The sequence below is a fragment of the Notolabrus celidotus genome, chromosome 2 (genome assembly GCF_009762535.1).
Source record: "Notolabrus celidotus isolate fNotCel1 chromosome 2, fNotCel1.pri, whole genome shotgun sequence".
In the NCBI taxonomy this organism is placed as follows: Eukaryota; Metazoa; Chordata; class Actinopteri; order Labriformes; family Labridae; genus Notolabrus; species Notolabrus celidotus.
Genome location: NC_048273.1, coordinates 13,510,530 through 13,523,583, shown reverse-complemented (window position 1 = coordinate 13,523,583; position 13,054 = coordinate 13,510,530). Strand labels below are relative to the sequence as shown.

The window sequence follows — 13,054 nt, the reverse complement described above, 5'->3', positions numbered from 1 at the left end:
GTCATTTGGGGGCTTTTTGGTTATACACATCACAAGCATTTGCATCATTAAAAGTGCAGCAAGAGGAAAACAATGCTAATGAAGCTATGGGGGCTGCATCAAAAAGCTGCTCAGATCACTGGGTAACCATTTTATCTAGCAGACAGGACAACTCTCTCCCCCAAACATAACACAAAATACAGAGAATTAAAAAAAAAGCCTTGCAATCCTGGGATAATGACTGTTGGAAACTTTTATCTTTAGCCTGGGATTGTTCATGTTCATCAGTTTAATTGCCTGGTATTGTCAAATAAAAAACCCACTACCTATGAGCAGTTTTTTTCCTAATGGTTATAGTATCTGAAAGTCTGTCACTTAACAGTTTATGTGTGTTGTTTTTCAAGTATGAGTGGAGGAGTCTGTCATTTTGATGGACAGGCCAGGGTTGTAAAAATTCTGACTAAATGTGCTTTTACTCCTCACTGGATCAGCTTCTCAACAAATCACATCTCTTGTTCAGCCCACTGATGCCAGCACATGAATGCTAGCTTTAGCTTGCACCACTGGTGGCTCATAATGCAAGTTCATTAGCTTTAGCTTTCCCAGGCATTTTCAGTCAGTGGGCATCTGAGACTGAAAAGTTCAAGACAGATGGTAGTGTTCTCTGGTATGTGGGCTAAAGTTTTACACAGCATACCTGCCCAAATGTATGGGCTCAGGCTTGGACCAGCACTTAGTTATGCTGCTATAGGCTTAGACTGCTGGGGGAAACGCACAGAGCACCTGTTTTTCCCTCTCTCTCCTCTATCTGTCTGCTTGACACTGAATTTAAATCTTTCTGTCCCATTAAAGTCACCGACTATAGATATTTTTGGGGAGTCCCTGAGCTCCCTTGTCTCAAAGGTTTCTGCTGTTGACATGCCTGACTCCAGCTGCTACAGCTATGAATATCAGTCTTACCATTATCATAACTGTTATAATGGTAATGTTCATTTTAGAACAGTTTCACGCCAATTGCTATAATTGATGCTTTGAATCCTTGCCCTATTATCAACATCATTATTGTAAATGCTAACAGTAGACCTATTGACTTTAACTGACAGAAATCTGAACATCAGTCTATTATCGTTAATTTGCAGTTCCTGAAAATAGAACACATACTTTGACCATTATTACAGGTACTGTAACCATATAGGTCTGCAAGCTGTTTTGCTGTTGTTGTTGCCGTTGCTCTTGCTGTCTGTTCCTATCCAACTTTCTATTTCTGCATCTCCTCAGTCCGCTTTCCAATCCCAACATGGTCAAGGCAGATGGCTGTTCAACATAAGCCTGGTTGTGCTCAAGGTTTCTGCCTGTTACAAGGAGATTTTTCTTTGCCACTTAAACTATCTAAATGCTGCAGACTGCTCTGCTCATGGTGGATTGGATGAGATAAGAGTCTTTTGCCAGTCTGATGGGACTTGATCTTATCCTATGTGGGTGTTGGGTCTTTGTGTTCAAAATATCTAGACCTGATCTATTTTTAAAGTGTCTTAGAATTTGTTGTGAATTTGTGCTATATAAATAATGATTGATTGATTGATTGATTGATGTGTTTTGGCAAATTCCTCGTCGATTTTTCCTGCTCACAACCATCCAAACGTTTGCTCTGTGTCAAAGTGGCAATTTAAACATTATTGTAAATTTGTGATGGATTTTCACATATCATTTAGTGCGAAAGAGGATGGTATGGTGAATCATCTCCAATATATTTTCTGTCAAATGACAGAATGACAAAAAAACATTTTTCTGTCATTATTTACAAAATTCTATCAAAGCCTGAAAATATTTAGTTCACACAACCTCTGAGCATGAGGCAGCATATTGTGAAAGCTTTTGCAGCTACCACATATTGTCAGGCACTGAATATGCAACTGTTGTCCAATAATTTCAATATGTTTCCGGTATTTTTACCAAACCAAATTCAGGTTAAAGCAGTTTTTAAATACACAAATGTTTAGAGATGTGGCTGAACAAACAGGGCATTGTTCTGCATGACTGCAATTTTTGGAAAAAACAAACAAAAAAAAGACAGCCAAAAGCAAGATGCAGACTTGGCTGTATTTACTCAGAAAACTGTTTGCGAAAGATCTGTTGTTTTCTAATGAGAGAAAAGTGTGAAAAAATAATAAAGACCAAGAAACACGAAGTGATAGTACAAACAGTTCTTCTTTGTAGCACAAGTTATTTTAAAAAATGATTAATTGTTGCTTAATACCAACTAAATATTTTTATGACTAAACTTTTGGTAAAGCAAAAGCACAGCAAAGTACAAGTTAAGCTTGACACAATATCTTCTGTATGTCTTTATTTGCCTAGGTCAGAGATTGTATTACAATGAATTTATTCCCAGTACTGCTGTGGTTGAACCATGGTGTCCCTGTAAACTAACCCACTCATAGTGTTGTGTATAAGAAAGGCCTGCAGTTTCCTCCCTGTGGAAAGGAAGACTGAACAGTCTATGCTTGACATTACAGATGGCCCCTATCATCACTGTTGTGCTGTGTTAATTAGCTGTTATTAATTGGCTGCTGGTATGTGTAATGTTTATGTGTCCCTGTGTGTCATGTATCTGTGCCATCCGGTGGCATCCTGAGCTTCTGGCACATCAACATTACTACCAGAGAACTCCGGTATGCTGCAGAGAGCACCAGATGTTAAAAATGCAGCCCAAACCATCAACCCTTAAGTAAGTGTGTGTGTATATGTGTGTGTCTGTGTGGGTTTATGGGTGGTGACAGAACCAGATACACCACATGTTCCTAAACAGCCACAGAGGAACAACAGCCTGGGAAAGTGGGACAGAAGTGGCTGTAAGGCAACACTGCACAACAAGTCAAAATAAAATATTAGATTACTCCTTTTTTTTTTTTTAAAGGTTTCTGCCTGTTGCTACAATTCATATTTGAGTAATTAATACATTTGTGACACGACTGTTGATAATCAATTTGTGATTTTGTGTATGAATGACACACTGATGGAAGTGTATAATAATCTACTCTTATCTATTCTGGCTTGATTTAAATTCTCTTCGAGTCTGCTCATTATTTTCCTGTACATTATGTAATGTTGTGGTCTATTCTTTCTGTTTTCTAACCTATTATTCTATAATGAAGGTATGCTCATTCTCCTACTAGGACACGCCCCCTCATTCGGACTGGAAATGCATCCTGAAACATGACTGTGTACACAAGAGTAAAAACCAAGCGGCAACCTCCGGCCGCCAGAATTGAAGCCAATGTGGAAGTGTTAAAAACTGCAATTCATCGAGTTTCCACTTGAGGCTGGCTCCGGAAGTATTGGAAACCACATATACACAAATTCAAAATACTATAGGCGTTTTTTTCGACTGCAGGAACTTTACCCCAGAACTAGGGACTTTACCTCTGAACTGTGTGCTTTTCAACAGGAGGAACCAGGGTCTAAATTTAGTTCAGGGGTAGATAATCTACACCCTGAAAAGCCCCTGCCTGGGGGGTAGTACTTTCAAAGGTCCTGGGAGAAACCCTACAGTAACCAGACTTTGCAGGGTCTTAGAACCAAGTGTCAAAATATGAAGAGTTAATTTGCAAAAACAGATAACTCACTTTTTAAAAATTTAAAAAATGTTTCAAAAAACATATTCCTTCTGTTACTAGCTTTAGGTATTCAATCAACTGAAATTTGGTGGCTTTGACTAAGTAAAAATGACATTAATAATAAGAGGTATCTCAAAAATTTAACTTTATTAAAATGTATATTAAAAATAAATATGTTTTTTAGAAATGTATAAAAACTGAGTTTTTGCAAATTAAGTCTTCATATGTTCCAGTGGCCCAAATGATGTGATAGCTATTTTACTGTAAAGATAAGCAGCTGAATTTAAGGTATTCATTCTACCTGAAGCTAACAGGTACAATGAGAGAATGGAGAGTGGAGTGGGTCAGGTTATAGTCATCACTAACTAAAAGCAGAGGCTCCAAGATTTGATGTGCTAATGTAACTGCACAGCTTTGTTTCATGGTCTTGTTCACATAACATTACAGATTAAAGGTTCCTGCTGTATACATATAATTGTATCTGATGATCTAAACTGCTCACAGAGAACATGTCATGCAATGATTACTAAGAGGAGATTGCTTTTCAGCTTATTCATAGCTGAAACTCTGAACATAACCTGATACTCATCAGGTTAGCTTTGTTAAGTCAGTTAGCATGGTGATCTAGCTTAGTTAAAAGAGAGCCAGCTGCATGACACTGAGAAATCAACAGACCTGATTTTTCTCTCTAGTCTTGTTTTGTAGTACACTCCTTAGCTCTTTGTAGAAGTCTTTTTTGTGATTTTGCAGTTCTCACTCGCTAAGTGTTATGTGCTACAGTCTTCCTGCCACTCAGTGGATGTGACTCCTACCAAGCGGCATTTGCATACCCTATATAGAAACTGGTTATCCTTTAGCTAAAGACTGTCAAGTTTACCTCCAAAGTATGAGCCGTCCAGTAGCTTCATGCTGCTGGACCCTTTGGTGAGGACACTGACCACCCCGTGTTGGATGAAGTACATCTTCTTGCCGATGGTGCCCTCTCTGACGATGTAGTCTTTGGGCTGGAAGACTTCAAACCTCAGTTTGGTAAGCATGGCTGTCACAAAGTTGGGATCAGCATTGGCAAACAACGGCATGGAGGCCACCAGCTTACGACAATTAAAGTTGACGATTTCCTACAAAGGTAAAGAAAAGGCATAAGCGCATAATCGTGCATTGATAATTGTTGTCTTTTGTTTTCCTCAGGAAAGCACCATTTGTATTTTTTGAATAAATGTCACCATGGCTTACAGTGCCTTGCAAAAGTATTCACCCCCTTGAACTTTTACACATTTTGTCACGTTACAAGTTCAAACTTACATTTATTTTATTGGGATTTTATATCATAGACCAACACAAATTGTTAAGTTGAAGGACAATGATACATGTGGTTAAAGATTTTTTACAAATAAAAAAATGAAAAGTTTGGCGTGCATAAGTATTCACCCCCTTTATTCTGATACCCCTAAATAAAATCCAGTGCAACAAACTGCCTTTAAAAATCACATCATTAGTAAATAGAGTCCACCTGTGTGCACTTCAATCTCAGTATAAATATTGCTGTTCTGTGAAGGCCTCAGAGGTTTGTTAGAGAACATTAGTGAACAAACAGCATCATGAAGAACACACTAGACAGGTCAGGGATAAAGTTGTGGAGAAGTTTAAAGCAGGGTTAGGTAATAAAATCATATTCCAAGCTTTGAACATCTCACGGCGCACTGTTCAATCCATCATCTGAAAATGAAAAGCGTATGGCACAACTGCAAACCTACCAAGACATGGCCGTCCTCTTAAACTGACAGGCCAGGCAAGGAGAGCATTGATCAGAGAAGCAGCCAAGAGGGAGAAAATATTAGAAAGAAAGAAGAAAGAAACGTACTTTACTAATCCCCAGGGGGGAAATTCAATTTTTTCACTCATGTTGTTTTTTTTGGCATGCTACACGCGCAATTTTTTGGTGTATACATACATGCAATCATGCACACATGAACATGGACATGCACTTTGGGAGAGATGTCAGAGTGAGGATACTGCCGTCAAACAGCACATCCCGAGCAGTTGGAGGTTCGGTGCCTTGCCCAAGGGCACCTCGGCAGTGCCCAGGCAAGTGAACCAGCACCTCTCCAGCCACCAGTTCACTTGCCAAACTTCGTCCATACTGGGACTCGAACCGGTGGGACTCGAACCGGCGACCCTTCGGTTCCCAAACCAAGTCCCTATGGACTGAGCTACTGCCGCCCAAAAATAGTTGTACACACCATAAATCTGGCTATTTTGGAAGAGTGCCATTATTGAAAGAAAGCAATAAGAAGTCCCATTTAAAGTTTGCCACAAGCCATGTACGGGACACATAAAACATGTGGTAGAAGGTGCTCTGGTCAGATGAGACCAAAATTTAACTTTTCAACCTGCATCCAAACGGTATGTGTGTCAGAAACCAAACACAGGGCATCAACCTGAACACACCATCTCCACTGTGAAACATGGTGGTGGCAGCATCATGCTGTGGGGATGCTTTTCAGCAGGGACAGGGAAGCCAGTCAGAGTTGATGGGAAGATGGATAGAGTTAAATACAGGGCCATCCTGGAAGAAAACCAGTTAGAGGCTCCAAAAGACTTGAGGCTAGGGCGGAGGTTCTCCTTCCAGCAGGAAAACAAACCTGAACATATAGCCAGAGCTACAATGGAACGGTTTAGATAAAAGCACATCCATGTGTTAGAATGGCCCAGTCAAAGTCCAGACCTGAATCCTGTTGAGAATATGTGGTGAGACTTGAGATTGCTGTTCACAGACTCTCTCCATCCAATCTGACTGAACTGGAGCTGTTTTGTAAAGCAAAATGGCCAAAACATGCTGGCTCTAGAAGTGCAAAAGTGGGAGAGACAATCCCAAAAGACTTGCAGCTGTAACTGCAGTGAAAGGTGGTTCAACAAAGTATTGGCTCAGGGGGGTGAACACTTATGCACGCCACACTTTTCAGTTTTTTATTCGTAAAAAATCTCACAATTATGCGCTATTTTGTGTCGGTCTAAGACATAAAATCCCAATAAAACAAATGTAAGTTTGTGCTTGTAATGTGATAAGATGTGTAAAAGTTCAAGGGGGATGAATACTTTTGCAAGGCACTGTAAGTTCATAGATCAGAAGGGACAGTTACATGCGGGTTATGAGTTTTTTTTCTTCCTGTAAACGACAGTTATACTTTTGTAGTTTGCAGGAAATACAGCTTTTGGGTTTGAAGAAAAAGCTGATGACAGAACTACTTTTAACCAATCTTTTGCTTGCTTCTAAAATCTTTAGTCACCTTGAACACACACTGATTAAAAGTTGAGGTGATTTGTTCATGAACTAGCAAATAAACAGATTAGAAAAACAGATAACATTAGATACTTAAGCTGAAAATTACCTTTAACTACTGGGTTGTGAAAAAGGGACCATAAGTGAGCACCATAATGAATTTATTCCACTCCACTTACTCTGTGGAGACTTGAGAAGTGTGTGCATGTTCGGGTGAATGAGCACATTACAGAGGATGCTTGGGTGTTTTCATACCTCGCGCAGAGGCTCATTAAGCTCCTCAAGGATGCTCTCCTCATCGAACATCTTGCCCTGGTATCTGTGCTCGTAGTAGTCATGGATTTTCTGTCGGAAGTCTGCCGGTAGTTTGTGAAAAGACATGTACTGCTCCACTTGTTTGTACTGGAGGATGGAAAGAGGAATGAGAGAAAGTGATGTGGTTAGAAAACATAAAAGTTGAATCAATGCAAACAGGATTCAGCAGTTATTCTGTTAATTGTGGAGGAAAAAAAAGGCTCTCTCTTATTATCAGACCAGCATGCATGCAGTTATTGAAACATCATTTTTTAAATATGACGATCCTGTGACCCATTTATACCTTGTAGCCATGGGAGGAAACACTGTGATGAAGCTGTTAAGGGAACATGACAGCTCTGCGATGCTCAAGAGGATTTATCATGCTCCACTGCGTTTCAAGAAAAAAAAAAAGATGCAGCCATTGTACATTTTAACCACACAAAGCTCTCTGGCTCTGGTGGCTTTATAAATAAATGTTTTATTTTGAAGGGGTCAATATACAGACTGTGTTTAAGTCCTTTTTAAGAGGAAAAGACTCTTATACCTTAATTTGTTCTAGTCTAATGCAAACAAATATGAAGCTAATCTTCTATGATCTATGAGGAGTGTTGTGAGGAAAAATACTTACAAGTTAATAATTTAATGAAACCAGTGGGAATTGTTGTACTTGAGTTACCATCTTAGGAGAAGATGATGTCTGTATTTTCTACTGGAGTTGATAAATATGTAACTATGTGGTGAGAAAACGCTCAAAATGGAGTTCTGCTTGGTGTTTGCTCACCCAAATGGTTCACGCAATAATATATTCCCCACAGTAATGTTTATCCACATTGAATGCACACTGAATGTCTATTTGTCCCTTCTCAATATGACACTCCACAGCACATTTCATGGCTGGATTCCCTGTGATAATAGCAGCCTCTGGATCTACTCTATAGCTTCTGTTGTGAGGTGAAATTGCATGGCACTGTGTCAGCTGGGGGATAACATTTGCAATTATTCTCCATACACTGTAAACAACAAGTTTTTTTAATACCAGGAGGATGGGATATTCTACTGTTTTATATATCACCACTTTATAAGGTACGAAAACCTCCTATATGGTTCTAACAGACGTTGAGTACCAAGAGTGGGTCGCAGTGGCATCAGCACTTGTCAAGTTGAAATAAATGACTGAACTTGTCAAAAAGCTGAGGTCAAATAAAAGTTTTTATTTTTATTATAAAGTGCAGAAAATTATAAAATTCCTGTTGTTGGCTTTACAATGTTACTGAAAACTCCTGTGAGGAGTTGTAAGCTGGTTATTAAACAGTACAATTAATACTGATGCCTCTTTAGGACCTACAAAAGTAAATTACAGTCAGTGACACTATTGACTATTTTATAAAGACATGGTTCATGCCTTTTGCCATTGGGTCAGTGTCAGGCGCCTTTGTTTACATGTTCTACAACAATCTGAGTGCACGATAAGTTTGCATTATTATTTTTGGTGGGAAACACTACGTACACATGTCCTTGAAAAAAAAATAAGAGAAATTTGTCCAAGGGAGTTGCCAAAATCAGCACAAACAGAAAGTTCCTTACAGTACCTTTACGTTTTTTTTAAATATGAGTTCATATTGTGTGTGTTCAACTACATAAGTACACTGTGAAAAACTGTCAACATGATGAGTAGTAGATTCAGAATGGGGGTAAGGTAGACCGCCCTCTGTCAAACACTACGGTTGTGAAAAATAGACACAGCTCCAATCTTTCATACAAAGGCTTGAAAGAACTGCTTAAATAGAGTAATAACACTTTCAGTTTTTACAGTGCCACTTCAATGGTAGTGAAAAAAATTGATTGCAGCCTGTCAAGCAAAGCTACCGCTGTTTACAGCATACCTGTGGTTTTGCAACGTCTGTATTAATCAGAGTCAGGAGTCCTATTTTTTTCCCCCCACCTTTGTACAGAGCTGTCATGGCCGTCAATTTTCTTTGTTAACCGCAAATAAAGAATAACATTACAAAAATGAGAAAAAATAGATCTTTTGTTAATGAACTCTTTTCAATTATAAGTAAGAGAAATTAAAAAATGAGGGTCTAGTTTTAGAGAAATCAGATCCAAAAAAGTGGAAAATGTTGTGATAATAATACAATTTCTTTTTACATCTACCACTGTGCAGCTATGTGACAAATTAAAGATACAAGGGTGAATAAAGGGTGCAGTGGATATAACAGAGGAGGGATCTTTACCTGTCCCTTTGTAAATGAAAAACTGTACATGTATCAAGAGGAAATCTTTAATCATCTTAAGTGCCGACACCTTCCTGCCTGTGACTCATGACCTGATATCACAAATCACGAGGACAAGGCATGTACGCTGGAGCAGAGGGAGAGCGCTGACAGTGACCTTGCCTGTAACAGTCGATGACACATGCTTTTGGTACGAAGGCTCGCTGTCCAGCAAATTACATTTTGTTACACTGTAAGGTGACATATGGGTTAGAGAACAAAATGGAGGCTTGACCCTGGTGGCATAAGTGACACAGCAAATCACGGTGTCTTCTATACAGCACACACTGGCTGTCAGGGAAGGACACCATTAATACTGTGTGTCTACAGGTGGATTTACTCTACATGACATCAAGAACTGAAGATTTTCTAAGTTAAGAGAAAGTTTAGGAATTTACATTTTCACCCTTTTTTCAGGGATTTTAACAACATTACTGAACTCAAGCCTGTATTAAATACTTGATTCTGGCCTCATATCAGCTGTGATTCATTTTGAACAGCAAAAGTAACGCCACGGACAACCTGATAACACACAACATATATCAATCCGTGAAAAGCAGTCCAACAAATTTCACAGCTACCTGTTGACACTGTGGCAAAAACATCAGTTTCTGTTAGCACTCTAAATTGGTAAACTTGTGGCAAAAAGTTAGTTTCTTTCTCATGCTGGTTTTGAGAGTCAGGGGTTAATGACAGTTACCAGGAGCAGATGTGAGAGCAGTCTGTGGAGCTACTGGGCACCAATCATCTCTAATAGGGTAAAGAGGAGCAACATCCTGTCCTGTAATCCAGGCAACGCCAGCAGAGCTGGTGAGAGCATCTCTAAATTGCTGATAATTATGAAGCACCTGAAACAGAGGTGTTAACAAATGCAAAGCTCAGAGAAGACCGAGAGCTGACAGAGGACAGAAATGTCAACATAAAACATTCCTGCAGAACTCCCATCACCTTCTCTAACATACCTTCAATGGGAATAAAGGTACAAAAGGATGAAAAAAGGGCTGGTGATTTCACTTGCCTGTGAATTGTTTAATATCAATTTGTCCTGCAAGTAGGCGCTTGCGAATGAAGCATCACTGACCATGAAATCTGAGGCACCATTTAAGTTGTATAAATAAATTGTTTAAAAATGAATAAAGTCCTCTGTCAATCAAGATTATGTGTTGTCTTGTTTGTGTCTTTCGTGTCTAGCTGGGTAGCTGTGTAATGTATAGTGAACAGGGGGTTGAACAAATTGGAATGTCTTCAGAGTGAGGAAAGACCTCTTCACGATTTGGCTCACCTTGTCGGGATTCTAACTTGCATAGCTACCCATTCACTATTATCACTTACCTAAAAATCATATATGCTATGCTTACTGTTAAGACCATTTTTAATCCTCTCCTATAACTCTTACCTTTCTGTTTTTCTTTCCACATTTTGCTTTTACACTATGTTCAATCTTGGAAGTACAAACTGCTAAAACAAATACTTCATTGAAACTCTGTGTGGACCACTCAATCTAATGAACAGCATAATTAAATCACATCCTGTCACTAATGCACCCTGTTCTTACTTACTTCAATCAATTCTAATCTTAATCCCACTCAATCCTAATTTATTGCTTGGGGACATGGTTCAGTTAGCGTATTAGCATGGGAGCATCGATCTTGGAACCCTTCATCTATTGTTTGACGACAATGGAGGAGCAACGGTCGACCTTCGGTAACTCCATTAAATATAAAAGACTTCTGGCCAACACTTCCTTTGCCTTGTGTTACAATTATATACACTCTGAGAAGAAATGAAAGAAGTGGGAATTGTGCTTGAAATGAGAGGCAAAGTAGTGATAAGAAAAGAGCTAAATTGTCATTACACCACTGATAAGTCCAGATTCAACTTCAGCTGATGTGTTCTGCTTGTTTTGCTCGTCACATAGACTGTTTTCCTGAATATAGCCACCACAGCCTGCAGAAACACCAGTGTAGGATACAAGCTGACACCCTATATGGTCTCACTTCCCTACAGATTTTGTGTTAATATACAGAATCTGTAAATATAGACCAGGGCAGCACTAATCTTCTTTCCTTAGATTTCTGACATATCTTAGAGAAAACACATAATCCAATGACAATTATTATAATTAATTAATTTTGGACCAAACTACTTTTAAAGACTACAACACCAACACATCAGATTTTAAAAATGTCCCCACATTTGCAGAACTTCAGCCGCAGTAAAGATGCAGTCGACTCACACAACACCCAGCTCATTCAGTCGAGCATGGGGATAAACTGGGAGGCTCCTATTAAGTGCTTCCTGCCTCAGGATTCAGAGTGTGGCACTCTCAATTAAACCGACATGACATGTCTCTCCATCCCTCACTTCTTTAAAAGTGGCCACTGAAAGAGTTTAGAGGAGTTTTATTGACTTTGTGATTTTCTGAGCATTAACTTAGATTAGTGACCATGTCACTCAGAGTCAGTGGAACGGAGTGAGACTCGAAGGCCGTTGGATTATATTTATAAATACAAATATACAGATTTTGAGCACAGCTTAAATGTATTCATTAGTTTATTTGAAGAGGGATATATAAAATATGCATGTTGTGTGACCACAAGGTCATGTTTGTTATCGTATGAGAATAAAGAACAAGAGTGGAAGACACGAGATGATGCTGCCACCAAAACTGGCAGCTAATGCTCTCACTCCATAACGCACACACACACATACACAACCCATATTATATTCACCATTCAAGTCAGCTCCTTTTCAGGAAATTGTTTTCAAAGTTATGTAAATACAATTTATCATTTAACAATACCTCAAAACAAAAATAAAAGTCTAACAAATATAAGACTGTCCTTCATTCCATTCTTGAAAATCTAGTGTATCTCTTAAATGCAATCTGTTCCCCTGAGCCCGTGGACTAGTTAGAGAAGGGCAGGTTAGCAGGGAGGTTTTTTATGGGACATAAAGCCCCTTGTTCCTGGCTTGTGAACATGATGCATGCCTGTCACTGTAAGCTGCCGCAGAGGAGAGGGAGAAATTGAATTGGCCTTCCAATTAATGGGTTATGTCACTGAATGTCAGCGATCACAATGTGACAAGTCTTAAATCTGTGTGTGTGCGCGTGTGTGTGTGTGTGTGTGTGTGTGTGTGTGTGTGTGTGTGTGTGTGTGTGTGTGTGTGTGTCTCTACAGTAAGTATGTTTATGTGTGTGTTTTTGTGATATAGATAGAACCTCACTTGACTTCATCCTTTAAACTCATCGAATGAAGAGTAGAGGCAGAAACACATTAACACACACACACAAACACAAACACACACACACACACACACACACAATTAAACATTCATGTACTTGCTGGCATGAAGGCGCTTGAAAAAATGTCGTTATGAAGCCATGTTTATATATTGTTCACGTGAAAAGTGGCTAATGAACAATTAAATGTAGATATAAAAAAGCAGATAAGCAGTCCACCTCACTAATTTCACAGAGGGGTGTAATCATAAAACATTCCAAGTCTACTGAGTATAGGGCTGAAAATGCGGTGCAAATAAGAGGAATCAGGATGATTGGACTGAATGATTCTCAAACTCCTTTCAATAAATTACCCACTTAGAAT

At 39.0% G+C, this 13,054-nt stretch overlaps 1 protein-coding gene across 1 annotated transcript in view; it reads right to left on the bottom strand.

Annotated features, from left to right (window-relative positions):
• hcn2b (hyperpolarization activated cyclic nucleotide-gated potassium channel 2b) overlaps nt 1-13,054 on the bottom strand; it is a 57,326-nt gene that overhangs the window by 15,989 nt on the left and 28,283 nt on the right. The window contains exons 5-6 of the mRNA XM_034677842.1: nt 7,132-7,278; nt 4,474-4,714 (exon numbers count right to left, since the gene is read on the bottom strand). Of these exons, the coding sequence (XP_034533733.1) occupies nt 4,474-4,714; nt 7,132-7,278 (388 nt within the window). The remainder of the gene's footprint in view (nt 1-4,473; nt 4,715-7,131; nt 7,279-13,054) is intronic.